General features: G+C 35.5%; 1 protein-coding gene across 5 annotated transcripts in view; it reads left to right on the forward strand.

The window, feature by feature from the left end:
* The window catches only part of HEATR5A (HEAT repeat containing 5A), a 72,401-nt gene that overhangs the window by 25,575 nt on the left and 29,579 nt on the right, over positions 1–17,247 (forward strand). For all 5 annotated transcript variants that reach the window (XR_013929702.1, XM_080397014.1, XM_080397015.1 and 2 more), the window contains 10 exons: positions 207–367; positions 2,794–3,049; positions 4,150–4,305; positions 5,099–5,349; positions 8,531–8,642; positions 9,518–9,670; positions 10,955–11,054; positions 11,813–11,922; positions 16,191–16,354; positions 16,469–16,644. Coding sequence is in view for 4 of the 5 variants with exons in the window: in XM_080397014.1 (XP_080253140.1) it covers positions 207–367; positions 2,794–3,049; positions 4,150–4,305; positions 5,099–5,349; positions 8,531–8,642; positions 9,518–9,670; positions 10,955–11,054; positions 11,813–11,922; positions 16,191–16,354; positions 16,469–16,644 (1,639 nt within the window). In the remaining variant the exon portion in view is untranslated. The remainder of the gene's footprint in view (positions 1–206; positions 368–2,793; positions 3,050–4,149; positions 4,306–5,098; positions 5,350–8,530; positions 8,643–9,517; positions 9,671–10,954; positions 11,055–11,812; positions 11,923–16,190; positions 16,355–16,468; positions 16,645–17,247) is intronic.

Here is a 17,247-nt window from a genome sequence, read left to right on the forward strand (position 1 = left end):
GAGAAATCCTGTGGTTTGCTAGAGCAGTGAGTCCTAAAACATTTTTGTTTCTGTTGTGAAATTATGCTCAAACAGTATTTGGATTTGATTGGGCTACTGAATTCATGCAGATATTTTTTTATACAACCATTAGAGTGGAAACTTTTCTTCTAAAATGTAACAAGTTTTACAGAGCTGTTCCTCTAAATATTTACAACTATTCTTAGCATCCACCAGGCATAACTTCCGCAGAATCTCTTTGGAAGAAGTGATGGAGCTATTTGGAACTGGATTTCTGCGTGGAAGTTGTGGATTTCTACGAGCCAGTGGTGATATGTTGAAAGGGACCAGTTCAGTCAGCAGAGATGTTAGAGTTGGAGTCACCCAGGTTTGGATTACGTTAGTTACCATTTTCTGAGATTGCTAAACATCCCTATAGTCACTGTTTTGCTCTCCATATATCTCTTATTTCATTCTGGTTTGTATCTGTGACAAAATGTATGTACTTTAAAATAGTGATTTACGTCTTGAGTTATGCTAGAAAGGAAAAAAAGATTTCTGATGTTGCTTATTGTTTACCTGATAGTTTTAACTTCTCAGAATTAAATATATATTACTCGTCAAAGCTTCACATGATGTAAATTTCAGGTAAGTGATATAAATAAGTACTTTCCTAAAATTTTTTAAATTAAAACTTAATAATTTATGTCTAAAAATGAAAAGAAGTTACAAGGATTCTTTGAACTTGAAATAGTTTCCTCCTATACAGGGACATTCCCAGTCCTGTTCGGAAAGAGTCGTTCTGTTTGGAGTAAGTGCATGAAAAATAAGGAAAACAAAATGTAGTGGAAAAAAACAAGTAACTGTTTTACTGTGTTCCTGGATGCTCAATTAGAGCATAGAGTCTTGTTAACTGAGCAGGACTGAAGTCAGACCATATAGTGCATGCTGGTTAAAACAGTATAAATTTTTCAGATAATATCAGGTTGGCTTCTTCCTGTAAATTTTATCTTAAACAACATTTACATGCTAAGACCTAGATATTCAAATGTTAAGCCTGTGAATCAAGACTAAAGGTCATGGTGAACATTTGCATATCAGTCAGCTGTGATTATTTTAATGTTACAGTCCCCACAGCTATTGGATACATCCCCTTTGCCAGTGAGGGAGTTTTTTTAGTGCATTTCAACTCCTGCAGTGCAAAAAAATCTGTAAATTAGCTTGATTGACTGATAGAAGCCAGACTTTGTACTGAAACGGCTAGAAGGTGCTCACAAATTGTCTTCTATGCTCAGATTGTGCTGGATAGAAACATTAACTTCTGGCAGACAGATAGAAGGACTGGGGAACAATAATACCTTGACAGCTATTTGCTTGGAAAATGCATGCCAGACTCCTAGGGTGTTCTGTATACATGGTGATTTTATTAGTTTTCCAGGAACAGGTAGTTACAGTGTTTTGCCTGTTTGTACTGTTTTTTGGAGGTTGTCTCCTTTTTCATGCATTTCTGCATTCACACAATAGTACCTGTGAGAGATGGTACACTCTTAACTGTACCAGAACAGTCAAAATAGTGCAATGTTTCTATAAGAAAAACTTGAGAAATTGTGTGTTTCAGTGCTTGTGAGTAGAAAGCACTTGCAGTTATAAAAGATATTAACACTGAAGATGACTTCTTACATATGGAAGAAGAATTAATATTTGTTCAAGACACAGCCAGATTCAAGATGTAATTCAAAATATAGCCATAGCAGTATGACTCTTCACAAGTCTATTTATCCTGTTAAATTCCTCAGTTTTCAAATCCATAAAAAAGGGGTAATGTGCTGGTACTTTATGAAGCCGAAGTAGTATTTGTTAAGAGCTGTTACGTGCTAACACAATCTCACAGTACAATTTCTCCATCTACAGTACTTCTTTTAATGTGAATAATTTTGTTGTTAATACTAGACATGAGACAAGTATGTACGAGGTGAATATAGAAGTTCATTGATACGGATAGTAGTTGTAGGAATTTTGTGTGTTCATTTGCACATTCTCATTTTTTGTATTCCCTTTTCTTGATGGTAGCACATCTATTCATTAAAAAAACCCAACACATGTACATGTAAGGCATTTGTAAGGGAGTGTATTATGTGGCAAAATAAATGGTCTTGTGGTGATTAGATTTGTAAAGTGACTCTGCATTCTTTCTCTTTGTTGTGACAAATGTAGTCTTTTTATGGTACCTCCATTACAAGGCAAACAATTAAAATTAATTGAGATGAAGAGCAGTGCTTGGGGGCTGCAAATATTCTGTAATTCAAAGCCTATAATAACAAAATTCTCTCAGGGTTCTGGGTTATAGTTTTGTAACATAGTAGTTCTTAAAATGCATTCATACATTAAATTTGGGTTCCATGTGCAGAATGTTAAATAGCTGGAAGCTGTTGTTCAGTGAGACCAAACACAATGTTTTACATAACAAGTGCCTGTGCAGGGTAAACTGCCATTTCTCACACTCTGAAGTGAAATAACATGGGCAGGCAGCTTGAATTAATTTACAGTGAAAGCAGGCTGCAATATTGCTAGTACAGTTTGGATAGTAATTTAAATTATTAAAATAGGTCAAAAAAATTTTGCAGCTACCTGAAAGTGAGAACATAAGTGATTTATGAATGTGTAAATTTATAAGTAATCTTAGATAAGTGATGTTCTAGTTGTGGCAGTGTGCAGGGATTTTTTTTAAAAGAAGAAAATACATGTGGGATAGTTGGCAGTGGTTTTCCAGATGATTTTGCTCTAAAGTATGGCTTCTTTTCAAATCTCTTTCAGGCATATGTGGTATTTGTCTCTACATTAGGAGCACAATGGCTTGAAAGGAACTTCTCTGCCTTCCTTTCCCATATTCTAGATCTTGTGTCTCAGTCTCACCCTAAGGCCATTCAGAGTCAGATGGATGCTATCGGCTGTCGCCGCTGTGTTTCCTTTATCCTTCGAGCTACAGTAGGAGGCCTTCTTGGGGAAAAAGCTCAAATTGCAGCTGCCAAGGAGATTTGTCAGGCCATCTGGAAACTGAAGAAAGTTGTGGGTATGGGTCTAACAAGATTATCCGTTTGGGCCTCTGTTTTTCCTTTTTTAAGTGATTGTCCAACTTCCTAATCCAGAGACTGCAGAAAGAGAATATGTAGTGCTGATTTATTACCATAATAATGTAGGGGGCTTTCGATGGGCTGCTTTGTTTTTAACTTGGCTGGTTATTTGTTTGTGTATGTGTCTGTGTTTCTGCATGTGTGTACCCACACAAGTGGAAACATCTTTTATAACATTTTTTTTCCCCTGGCAAATACTGTTTTTAACAATTAGAAATAAAATAACATATACAGTAATAAAGTAGAGACGATATTGTTAAATAAATTAAATTGGCAGTTGATACATGTCTAGACAGATTCTGCCTTCCTGTTCAGAGCAGCTGACGCTACTTATGGTTCAAAAAAGAAACACGCGTTCCTAACTGACAAAATGAGCATTTCTCCTGGAGAAAACGGATCGCTTGCATGGTAGTCTTGTACACAGCTTCCCAAAAAAGCTACTGATCTTCCGCCATCATCCTTGTAGGGGAAAAGAATGTTGGGCATAACCAGTCATCCCCTGGTGTACAGCAGCATATTGTATCCTATTTAAATGTTAGATGCCTAAACTGACATAATAATTTGTGTCTGAAAAGGCGAACTTTTAAAAAACTCCAGATTTTTCCCTCCCTCTTCATTCCCCACCCCACCTTCTCACTCGCTTGCTCTTGCACAATTTACTCTTTCCTTCCCTTTCTTTTTTCCTGCAACGTAGTACATTCTGGCAAGTTACATCAAAGCATGACCTTTTTAAGTCACTAGTGAGGCTGAGAATAGCATGCTTCTTACTAGTCACTGTTCCCCATCACTTAAAGATAAGCAATTCGGTAGTGTTCATTTTATCTGCCCTTACAGACGTTACTGCACTATCCATTTGAGTAGTAGAAATGTACTTGGCTCAGTGAAGGCCAACCTTTGCAAAACAGTTTGGTGAATATAAATGGTAACGGTAAAAGCTCATTTGGTAATACAAACAACTTACTACAGCAAAATTCTTTTTCTGATGTTTGTTTCATTTTGGTAATGATTTCATGGGGGTTTTCCTATATTGTGTTACCAGATGCTGCAATAAGTGACAGTAACCTGGAAACAAGAATTAGTACAACAGATGTAACAGCAAGTCAACATGTGCTTGTTTGTGCACTTCAGGAACTCGGAAGTCTCATCCAGGGCTTAGGAACTACAGCAGGACCGCTACTGCAAGATTCCAGTACAGGTACAGGCCCTGAATTGTTTTGCGGCCAGAGTACAAAATGTATTCCTTTGTTCACTGTGATCTTTGATGGCTAGACTGTCAATTCTTCAAATCTGTTGGGATCCTTTGTCTAGCACTGACTATAGCAACCTTTTTTTCTGGTGTGCAGGCTCCTCACTTGGACCTTCTTAGTTCTATCCTTTTCTATTTTGTCCCACTAAATTTAAAAAAAAAAAAAAAAAAGAGGGGGAGTTGGCTACCCTACATGGTGTAGGAAATCTTTAGGCATTGCTCAAAGAGTTCTGTATCTTCTCCAACCTGTACTAGTATGTTAATTGAAAAAAAACCAACCAACACTATCAAATTTATCTCCATTAAGGGTTGTATTTGATGTCCAATACTTCATAATGTTTATAGTAAATCAGTTTGATTGAGCTGAGTACCTTCATCTGCCTTTGTTTTCATTGAGCTGCTTTTTTTTTTGAATGGGTTCAAGTAGACATCTGTTTCCACTGCATGGATTTCTGCTTCCTTGAGAATACTTACAGATATTTTCTATGCATGTTGGTGAATAACTGTGTAATGTGTTAGATTTTCTCCATATCATTACTTTTCATTCAGCGTAACTTTTTTGAAAAGTATTAAGTATTTAAATTTTATAAGAAATACTTCACAATAAAAATCAATAGTACTGTTTAAAGAGAAGTACACAGACTGGGTAGTGCTACATTCACCAGTACTCTGTATGCATTTTTGCTTGTCTGACAATCTGCTTCCATATTTTTTAAGTGTGTTTATGCATTTTATTTTTCAGGAGTTCTGGAAGCAGTAATTTCGGTCATTCTTCATCCCAGCATTTCAGTTAGACTAACAGCAGCTTGGTGTTTACGCTGTATTGCAGTAGCGTTGCCCTCCTATGTGTCCCTACTGTTGGATCGTTGCATTGAACGTCTTAGTGCATTGAAAACCTCCCCAGAAGCAATAACTGGCTACAGTTTTGCTGTTGCTGCTTTGCTGGGTGCAGTAAAATACTGTCCTTTAGGAATTCCACATGGAAAAGGGAAGGTATGGTCGGAATACTTTGCTTATATGCAGTTCTTTGTTGTTTTTGCGGTAGTATTTGCATGCATTCTTTATGACATGATCACATAATGCAGTGTACTGATGAGAGACTTTCTTTCCTCGAGAAGGGGATTTTGAAGCATACCATAACTCGGATAAGCAAGTGTTTTTCTCATGTGTGTCAGGATTGTGAATTTCTCAGGAAATTCCACTAATGACTTTATTAACCACTCGTACTGCTACCTTTTTCTAAGGTAGAAGTTTGTTAGGGGAGAAATTCGGTGTTTTGGGACAGAGGGCAGTTCTGTGGAGCTGTAAGGACTTAAGCTGAACAGTCTAAGAAAAGGTTTACCTGGAGAAAATATTTCTTGAGTAGAGTTACAATTTCCAGAATTTCAAACTAAATTCTTTACAGCAAGATCAGACCATCTGCAATTCTGGCCCAGTTTGACTTAAATTAGAAAACTGTCATTTCAGCAGTGTTAATGGTGAGAAAGGGCTAGTTTGGAGTACGTACAGCTGAAATGTATCAGACTTTGCCAAAGGCAAAAGATATTTCTTTTTTAAAAAATGATTGCAAGTATACATACAGGTCTTTTGCGTGTTGCGATGTTAGAAATAAGTTTCCTGGAAGGAAACTCATTCAACCACAGATGAAGTCAAATTAGTATTTCCCAGGCCCATCAATGACTCTCCAGTGTACAGTTTACTCAGTGCTTACGCCAATAACAGCAGTTATGTATTATCTTGAAAAGCTTTGACTAAGTCCAACAGAATTTTTAGTCAAGTCCAACAGATACATGCTTTCATTTTGTTTAACAGAATTTAACAGAAACCAGTTTCTTGCATTAACGTAGTTTAAGATGCTTGAACCAGTCCCCTTCCCTAAAGCAGATAGAATATACTGTGCTCTGAAGTTTTAGGGATGTGCAGATATAGAAATACAGACCAAGAGAAGAAGCTGTTTCCATCTCAATGAGAACTTTATCCATGGAGTGAGTTATAGTTGGAAAACTGCAGTGCAACACCACTGTCAGCAGTACCTGCTAATTCTCTGCATAATGTAGAAACTTACATTCTCAGTTCTGAAAATACCTGTTTCGGAGCCAGCAGACATTAGAGAAGGAGTGGCAGTTTTACATGAGGGTTGTGGTTTTTCTCTTGTTACTATACCACTATAAGATGCAAGGAATGTTTTGGTACACTAGGAAAAATGTCCTTTGCAGTTATTCTAGCCCACCCTTTCCATGTCGTTGAGTATTAACAGTTCCATGCCACTCCTTAACAGACATTGCTAACTACAGTTGTTGACATTCAAAGTCCCAAATGCTGATGAAACAATTTATAAATGAACAAAAAAAAAAAAAGTAATTTGCCTTAGCTTTTAAAAACTTTTCCTTGTTATTACTGAAAGACCATAGGGAGAGAACAGAATTAATATTGTTTGCCCAGTTATATAGATAAAAATTGCCATTCAAATACTACACACCTAAGCAGAGCTGAAATTTCTGTTTAACAGAGAAATGTAATTCTTTACAAACTTTCTTTTAGAGGAACAGAGTAAGATGAAATAGGGCCAGGAGGAGGTATGGGAGGTCACAGAAAAGTGTGGGAGAAACACTGTATTCTGTACTGAGCTGGCAGAGGGGAGAACAGAGGAGCTGACAAAAGCCCTTTTCCATTCTCTCCTAGGAATGCTGCCAGATTCCAGACTAGCTGCTCTTCTGAGGAGCTGAAAGAGACCAGTGTTAAATAGAGCAGTTCTGAAAAGGAAATATCAAACATAGACAGTAGTGACCTGGACAGAAGCTGTTTTATATTAATGCATTTTTCTCTGAGAAAGCAGTTAGAGTTGCAGGTGAAACCTATTCAAGAAAACAAAATAATTAGTGGGTGTGTATATATTTAGCATTCTGTACTAGTGCTTATACTTCAGTTCAAAAATAAGACATTTCTCCTAGTACACAGAGAGAAAAGTTGTCAGAAATCATTAAAGAAATTCTTTCTAGGGTGTTTGTTTAACAGGTAATTTAAGTATACTAAGCTGTTAGTGATTCTTAGTAGTATTATTTAACAAGGATACTGTTTTAATTGTAGAATGGGGTATTTCGATGCTATCAGGAACCTATAAAACAGATAATTTGCAGCTCCCTGGCAGCATTATGGAATTGGGGAAACTAGTATTTTCAGACTTGGTATTTTATGAAGTTTTGAAGTATACAGATTTCAAATTTTCATGAAGCAAATTTTCAGGTGCAAACTTTCATGACATTTTAAAGTGTGTAGATAAATTTTAGAAGGAATATACTGTCCAAATAAATTATAGCATGCAAAAAAATTGTAGAAGGATGTTGTCTATACTGAGGCTTTTAATGATGTTATTGATAATGGCACTTCTTACTTGTAATACTAATTTATAAGCATTTTGTTTTGGTGACAAGACATAATGCAAGATATAAGAAATACTTTTTGGCATATGTGAAATGTCACTGAAGCCAACCACTTGCAGAATACTTCTAGCATTTGTAGCTGTACTGTGGTAATTGCCCATGGACACAGTATGTGTTCCTCCATGTAAATTCTATATACCTTGTGCTTCGGTAATATGTGCAGATTGTCACCTTGCATTTAGGACATAATAGTAGGCACGTGCAGTTTTTGCAGAGAAGCTAGGAGGAATTCGAACTATACTATTCTAACTTGTTTGTTTAGTCTTACCATTTGTTGATTTAAAAACTGTCAGAGAGTAATAGACCTTACTCTAAAACAAGGATAAAAAGATCGTTACCCCTCTCACCACTTCTTCTGAGCTCTAAATTGCAGGTCTCATGCTATCCTTTTTCTATAGAGTGGCATAGATGAGTATCAGAACACTTTGATCCTTGCAGCGTGTATTCCTATGAGAATTATCAGCTATCGTTTTACTGGTGATAAAAGAAAGGGGAACAAAGTAACAAAGTAACTCTACCTAGTACCCCACAGAACTATTGAAGCCCTCCAGGACTAGCACTGCAGTCAGTCATTGCATCTTCATGAGCCTCAGTTTATTGCCTTAGTGTGAGGGGAAGATGGCATTCTATTTGGGGACACTGAAATAGGATTAAGTATCACAGCAAATAGTAATGAAAAAATATCTGGTTATTACTAAGATGCTGATGCTCTGATTTTCTCTTTAACTTTGAAGGTAATCATGACAGTAGCAGAGGATCTGTTGTGTTCTGCTTCTCAAAACAGTCGCATTTCACTGCAGCGAACTCAGGCTGGATGGCTGTTGATATCTGCCCTCATGACATTAGGTAGTACCTTTCTACAATTTTTCTTAAACTACATTTTGTTGTCTGTTCTGTCTCTGACTTTAGCTCTTTTAATGTTTCTTTTAATTTACCACTGCAAAATAATTCTAAAAAAATAAACTATTGTTTGGAATCTTTAGAAAAACTTTCTAAAATAAAAATGTAATTTCTTTCAAATTTGCTATTGATTCGTTGGGAGCAATGTCTGAAAAAGTGACTGAGTAGGGCCTGTTATTAATTAAATGCAGAAGATAAATTTCAAAGTCAATCTAACCAAAAGTCTTTGTGGTCATGAAGAATTACACTGATACTTTTCAACATCTATCTCAGCAGAAAATGAGCTAATCATTTTTATTTCCCTCTTGTCAGGCATTTCTCATATTTATTAGTGGTCACATTATTGGCTGTGATCACTAAATTACTAATTGAAGAATGTATTTTATCTGTTTTGTTCACATTGTTAAGGCACCATTCATGTTTTCAGTGCTTACTTCTGCCCAACAGCTCCCAGTTTTTTCTTAGATTAGGGAAAACACACCTTGTGCATTAACCTATTACAAAAGTTTGCTTTTCTGAATATCACTGTTGCTTATTACATCTCTTTTATGATGGTGATCCACAGGGTCTGTACTTTGTAAAACAGAGACTGTAGTTGGCTCGGTGACACACTAGTAAATGTGTCAGTGAGTATGTAGTTATGTATGAAAATGGAGTACCAAGACAGTAGACATTGAGAAATTACATATGAGAAGGCTGAGAAAATAGCATAAAGTTTTGTTCACAGCTGTAAAGATTTTGTGAATATAGGAAAAAGGACCAAAGAGAAAATTTAATTTTATTAATCCTTACATTGCTGTGACAACCATCAACATTTACAGGTCCTGCAGTTGTCCAGCACCATCTGCCACGAATGCTGTTACTGTGGAAGTGCATCTTTCCATCATCTCCTAAAGACCTAGAAATAGAGAAGACACGAGGAGATTCATTTACCTGGCAAGTAACACTGGAAGGTCGTGCTGGTGCTCTCTGTGGTAAGTGGGATTTACTGTGTCTTTATCTGCATATTTATAGTTGGGCTGTTTGTTTATTTTTTCCTTTGGAAAGAACAAGGATCCTGCATATTGTTTGTTTCACTGGATGGTAAGAGATGTATTCACTCCCCAACATACGTGCTTCTACATATATATATATATAAAAATATATACATGTGTTTCATTTTTGTAAAAAACAGACAAAAATAACCCAAGAGGGTTTTTCCTCTTTTTCTTCTAATCAGCTGGTTTCCAAGCAGTAAATGATATCAGGAAGGTTGCTTCTTTTCTCTTGTTTAACATACATATCACAGTAATGAATGAAGACCCAGATCAGGAATGTGCTCTGTTGTTTATACAGTCTATTATATTTGGTAAATAGCAGTTCTGTTTCCTAACATGTAACTTTCTGTAAGCAAAATAGAATTGGTGAGTCAGTCAAACACATTTGTGAGAGCGGGAAGACTGAAGTAAAAACTGCAGTAAGGAAGTTGAAATTCTCAGCCAGTAAAGAGTACTGTGTATTTGGCTACTGTCTGGTGGGTTGCATTTTTTCGTCATGAAATACTATGAATTTGGGTTTCCAAGAGATGACTCCGGTGATCTTCAAACACTTAATGTGTTTCAGTTATGTACTCTAGAGTACTGAAGGGTTCTTTGCATTGCAGATATGTGAACCCTAGTATAGTGATCATCAGTCTCACTCACTATTAAAATTTATTGGAAAGCATGGAATTCCATAGCAATTTCATTTTTTAAGTAACCTAAACAATTTAAATATTTATTTTTTTCTTTTGGAAATCTGTATATTCTCTAGGTGCATCTGTAAATATAATGAAAAATACTACTGCACATATAAGTTGTTTCCTAAAGTACAGTAATTAAGCTGAATTTAAATAGAAAACTTGCAGAGTAAGCACCAGATCATCTGATCATCATCCTTCTCCCATTTTTTTTTTAATATTATTATGAGGTTGAGTTATATCCCATAACTCAATTCATAACAAAAAGCAAAAAATGCTTGCATTATATATGCAATTAAAAGTCCAGATATGAATGTCCAAGCTGAGACACCAAAACAGTGTATCTGTCATTACAACTCCTTTAATTTGAGATTTTTATCAGTTTCTTAAATTATTGGTGAAAATATTTTAGAATTTTTTTGCATGCTTTCTTCTGCTTCTAGGTTATTAGTGAGGTAATAATGTGATTACTTCACTATTGTGATTTTTTTTCTTCTAGATCTCTCACACTAAGTAAGTTAAAATCCAATTCCTTTTCTAGCTATCAAAAGCTTTGTTTCCCACTGCGCTGGTCTTCTTACGGATGAAGTTGTTCAGAGACTTCTTCCTCCTCTCCCAAGTGCTGTTGATTTATTGACACAGTAAGTATGTGTATAAAACTGTTAAATGAGATTCTGGCTTTGAAAAGCTACAGAGCAATCTTCTTGTATTTAATTTTAGTGCACTTTCTAAAGAACTTTCCTCTCAAGGCACAAAAATTACAGAATTTAGCTGTAAAGCTGAAGACTATAGCTGGCATAATAATGTATCTTACAGATTCCAGTATCGTGTAAAAAAAAGCTAGGGAAGAAATTATTGTATGGTTTTGTTAAGTTAGTGGTTTTATTCTGCTTTTTAAATCAAACATACACATTTGTGTTTACGCATGGTAGTTTTTTATAAAATAAAAAACAATTCAAGAATATGCTTGGACAAAAAGTTCTAGACATGGGCATTTTTTATATTTAGATTCAGAACTAAGCGGGAAAGGATTTTATACTTTTTAAACTTTTGCCTTAAGAATATGTAGTAATTTAATGTATTTGAGTTCTAAACTCTTTAACTTAGAGAGATACATCTATAAAAAGGTTAGTTGTAATAAATTTAGGTACAATCAAAGGAAATAGAAAACCTTGTTTATTTCTCTAGCGTTAAATAAAAATAATGATTGGGAATGGAGAACAGATACTCTGTCAGAACATGTGAAATACATTGTTTTGCTTTTACTATTGGTAATGCAAATCAAAACTGTACTTATGTATGATTTTAGAAGCATTCAGTAGAGTGGTACAAATTAAACCAGAGTGTTGCATAATGCTTAAAGTCTTTAACATCTCTGATGTGCTTTTTATATTTTAAGGCTTTCTTCAATATACAAATCATATGGAAATTCTTTAAAAACACCATCAACAGTTTACAGACATAAACTTTATGAATTACTAGCAGTATTGCCTCCAAAGACCTATGAAGGTATGTATTTCCTTACAAAGAGAAATGCATTAAAAATAACATGGGCTTGGTTTTAAGTTTTTGTTCAACATATATTCCACTAGCAAGAGTTAGTTCCACCATTTCTAATAACAAATGTTATTCCTTCTGTTTAAATATGATGAAATTGTAGTGAATTCACTACTGTGGTTTTGAAAAACTAGTGCATGATCATCTTTTTTTCCCCCCTCTCCTATTACAAATACAGATTTTTGTACTATGTTTAGTTGAAACTTGAAGGCAGACAACCTTGCAATTTGAAGCTATTTGAAGAATTTACTTTCTTTGATGCCTGTTTTGCTTTCCATTGAATCCCAAACCCAAAGGTGTAATCTTAGTATAAACCAATTGCATATAGTCCATTGAAAAAATTTAATTTAATTGCTTCAAGTAGACTTATATATTACAGATGTAGTAATCTGATCCTGTGCAGATTGTGGGTAATGAGTTTGTATTTAAAAGTAAAATTGCAACAAAATGTGGGGATAGACTTACTTTCCTGTAGCAGAACATAACTAGCAGTATTTAAAATCTAATCCTCTAATCCAGTAACTATGCACTGTAGGTACACAGGTCTCACAGTTCAGCTAAAACATTAAATACCTTTGTCTGCTTTAAATTGTTTGCCATAGAGTACTGTATGGACTGAAATAAGGAATCGGAGTGGTTTTGACAGTTGTAAAGAGAAGTACAGGGTATTTCATCAGGACAGAGAGAATATGGGCAAGCCAGGCACTGAACTGGCTCTATCTTCTGTATCATGGAGGGAATCCTTACTCAAATAGTATGCTCCATCTAGTGGTAACTGCTAAGTGAATCTTCATAAGAACAAACTCCTGACCTTTGCCATAAACCAGTTGTTGTGTTACAAGTCTGTGTGTAACTCTTGAAGCATAGCGTATAATCATTTCTGACTTGGGCTTAAAGACTGAAAGTGATGTCTCTATCCCTTATAGCAAGTTATTTCTTTTGTTCTTTTGTTACAGGGACAATGTTTTACAGAATACAGATATTTGGGTGTGGGTAGGTTTGGCGGTTTCTTGGTGGATTTGGGATTTTTGCGTATGGTCTAACATAACTGAAAAATACGTAGTGTTTTACAGTGTGGCCTGCAAAGCCTGACTTCCATGAGAGAGCATCCTAGCTGAGGATGCTGCATTCTAGAGCCAATACATAAAGAAGAAGCTTAAAAGATTTGTTATAAATGTGATCACACCTCTGAAATCTTTGTAAATAGGTTTAGAATCAAAACAGTAATTTGATAGATGTAGCCTCAGAATTATCCGCCTGTTTGTAATACGGCAATATGAGAGTGGGGGAAGAATGGAAATGCATGTATTACCAGAGCTTATTTTCAAGGTCTGTTACATATTTTAGCATCTAAATATGCATACTTTAAAAATGAAAATAAAAAAACCAACAACAAAAAAACAAACAAACAAAAAAACCAAAACAACTTTTTATGGTAAAGCTTGAAACACTGTTTTTCCCATATTGTTTCCAGTATGACAGTTCCATGCAGAAACTGTATCTCTTTGCAAATATACTAGGATTAAAAAAAAAAAAAAATGGGGAAAAGAATATATTTATGGAACCTAGGATGCTTTTTTTGCTGTGGAATTTTAGTTTTATTATTAGGAAGAATATTAGGAGTGTTGCACAGCCTGGCACATTTTGCACAGCTCAGAGCAAGACACTGAATGAGAAGCTTAAACCAGTTCATGGTTTCATTTTTTCTTTTCATTTTCTTCGATCTAGGTACTGAGCCAGAGGCTAGAAACCTGCAAGTTATTTCTTTTTGAGAAGAGTAGTGATGGAACATACACTAGGGGTTGTAACTCAAGGTTTTAGTATTTTCAAATAATGTGTAAAGCTTGCTTTCTTTAGCACAAGAGGAACAAAACAAAATACTCAGCAAAATAAACAGTTGAAAATAGGTTCTTTGTTCATAGCTCCAAGCATCTTCCTCTATTCAAACCTTTAGATTCCTGAGGCCTGAATTTCTGGGACTTGTTCAGGCTCTGCTTGATCCTTTCCTGCTCTCTTTCTGCCTCTCTCACGTTTCTCTTACTGCTTTCCGTTATCGCTGAAAATCAGTATCTGCTCAAAGAGCAGAATTTTACGAAGGCTTAGTGTGAGTATACATGAGTAGCAGCTGATTTTTTGTGTTATTTTAGCAGTGACACATAGGAGGAGAATGTATTAGGTTAAATTGAACATCAGTGAAAGACATTTAACATGTTTTAGTTGCTGCCTTCCATCATCTCTGAACATTTAAGACTTTGCAATTTAGCTGATCCAAAATGTGAACTTGTTAAGCTGGAAAAAGCTGGTTCTGTTTCTAAGATGATGATTCATATTTGTGAACATTTTCATGTGTCATTGGTTTTGGATTATAATGTGCTCATGTTTTTGAGGCTAAAACGTTTATTTCCTGTGAGATAATATAAAAATTTTAATTATTATAATGTCCAATTTAAGAATTTCACACAAATAATTTCAGTAGGTTGAATTTTGATTATTAGATTTATTGATGTTTTCTGTGGTCTGAAATTACTGTGTTTTTCAGAGAACTCATTAGGGTTCTTTTCATTTTTAAGCTTTTTGTGCTTGTTATGTTCTACTGTCTAAACCATAAAATTGAATACAAGCATTCACTTTCTTAATAGGACAAGATGAATAGCTAGAATGCTGGAACAGCAGTCTGGCTCAAAATTTTTAACTGCTTTACATTGGGATAATATTATTTGACATGTTGAGAGTGGCCAAGTCTCTAGGACTAAAATAAATGTTAATTGGGTTAAAAATTGCTGAGTGTCTCCATTAAATTTTATTTGAACAGTTGTTTTCGTAGGAAGGGGCTTTTTTTTTTTTTTTTAAATTGTCATCCATGATGATTAACAAAAGAGCAGTTTCTACTTGTTGGATTTTATTACTGTGGTTTTTTTTAAAGGCTCAGTTTATGTCCCTTTCACACACTACCTGTGCATCTTGGAATATATGCGATACTGCCAACCTTTTGCATTTAGGTTTGAGTTAAGCATTTCGGGAAAAATTACATATTTGCTAATTAGTCAGGGAGGCAGGCAAAGCAACAGATGCCTGCAAGAGAGAGAAGCTGATGGGGGCAGGAGTTGGGGGGATAGAGGCGGGGAAGTCAGCTTTCTCAGAACAAACTCAAGATCCAGGAAGGATAAAATAGCTGTTTGCAGCTACCAGCTCCAACTAGACAAACAGTTCTGCTTGTGCCCATACGAGGTGCTGAACACTGTGTTGTCCCACTTTTTGGAACTTCAGCGTGTTGAAAAATTATAAGCATCTGTAGTGCAAACAGGTAATTGTGTGATCATCTAATAAAACTGAATGCAAGGAACTGGATATGTGGAGTCAAGCCCTGCTTAATGCTGGTATTTCCCAGTTCATGAAGACTTGACTTTGCAATCTTAATGCTCTGGAGGTAATTTTTTGTGAAATATTTGCATAAAGACTCTGTACATTCTTCGAGATCAGTTCTGCAGTGTTTTTCAATCTAACTTACCAGATAAGCCAGACCTTTCTCATCACTTGTGGTTCAGCACTGGAAATGTTTTCTCACAACAGGGATTATTTTAATAACCTGAAATAGTCTGACTCGGAATGCCTAATGTTGTTTATGTATAATGTGCAATCTTGCCTGAAATTTTATGTACAAAAATATGTGAAAGTTTTAACTACCAGTGTAAATTACCATAATGTAACTTAGAGTAAATTCCTCATGCTTTGCTTTTTGAGTGCAAACTCCTGAAATAGGGGAGTACGTTCTGCAGCTTTTGGTTATTTATCAAACTTATGGACATTTTAAATTACATCTGCTTGCCAAATCCAAGTATTCCTGTGTGGTTACGTAATACATTCCACAGCATTAATTTTCAGGAAAGAGAAGAAAATATGGCTGTGCTTGTAACTGCCTTTTTTCCTGTACTTTAATTGTAAATGTAACTAACTTAACTGGAATAGCAGCTGTATGGCATTATGCCTTCTGTAGAGGTAGAGCTCTTTGTTCAGCTTCTAGATTGCTGTATGTGCTTGTTATCTTAGGTGGTGCTCTGTTGTTTCCCCTGTACCAAGAGTGTTCTGCAGTTAACCATTTAAAGATTTAAGAAACATGTTAGATGGATGTTGCTCTTTGAGTATAAATAACTTGTTCCCACAGTTGCTTTTGGCAAGTAATTAACCAAAAATGTTGAGTGTTTTTTTCCTTTAATTTGAAGGAAGCTTCTCTGCTGTTCTGAAGGAATTAGTGGCTGATTTGACTGTCCCAGATAGCCAGATTGATGCCTCTACATTCTTGCTTCCACCCCTTTGTCATGAGAACGATCTCCTTTTACTTGGTCCCTTACTGCAGGAGACTGACCACCGATTTATCGAAGAGCAGGTACTTTTTGATCCAGTACAATGGTATTATATTTTCATACAGTTCTAATTATTTGGGTCAGTGCTGGTTTTGACTTGGTCAGAAGTATGGCTATCGCTTTTTTCCTTCTTGCAGCTTCTTTTAGGTAGCAGCATAGCTGGTGGCAGCCTGGAGTATGACCCTTACTCAGTTTATGAGAAAGTTGCAAAAGGTGATTCAGTACCTAAACCACTACCTCCCGTGTTGTCTGTTATCAGTGCAGCAACTCGTCTTTTTGGAGTTATGTTTTCCCATGTGGCAGAATCTCACAGGTAAAGTAGTAACTATAACTGCTGGGGAATTTGGGAGATGCAAAGAGATGTTCACAGTCTTTGAGACTGAACACAGAAGAAAACAATTCTGAAAAAATAATGAATTGTTTAAATGGATTCTGTAAACCATCTGAATAATACAATTCAGACTAACAGTACTCAACTCTGTTTAAAATTACAATGAAAAGGTACATCCAGCGAGAGGTTACTGTGATTATAATAAATGCTGTTAACAAAGAAAAAGAATGTTTTGTTTCAATAACTAGATCAAAACAGAAGCTATTTTAAGAGATATTACACTATTATTATAGTGCTTAATGCATAATTACTAAATGCCTTAGAACCAAAGAGGGACAAAAGGAATAGGAAGCTGCAGTAAAATTCAAGTGTTATTCTGCCTCGTTCTTTATAAAAAGTGGATGGTAAGAAACAAGAGTGGGTGTCTCAGCACATTTCTCTTGAGGTACAAGAATACTTGAAAGGGATCAGAGACTTCTCTTGGTTTTATGTATATGTAACTTCCTACTGTGCACATGGCATTTTCGTTTGTTTCACATTTAGAAGCACATGCATAGTTGAGGCATTAAATTCCTCAATATTTTT

This window comes from Falco punctatus (genome assembly GCF_963210335.1).
Source record: "Falco punctatus genome assembly, chromosome: 7".
In the NCBI taxonomy this organism is placed as follows: Eukaryota; Metazoa; Chordata; class Aves; order Falconiformes; family Falconidae; genus Falco; species Falco punctatus.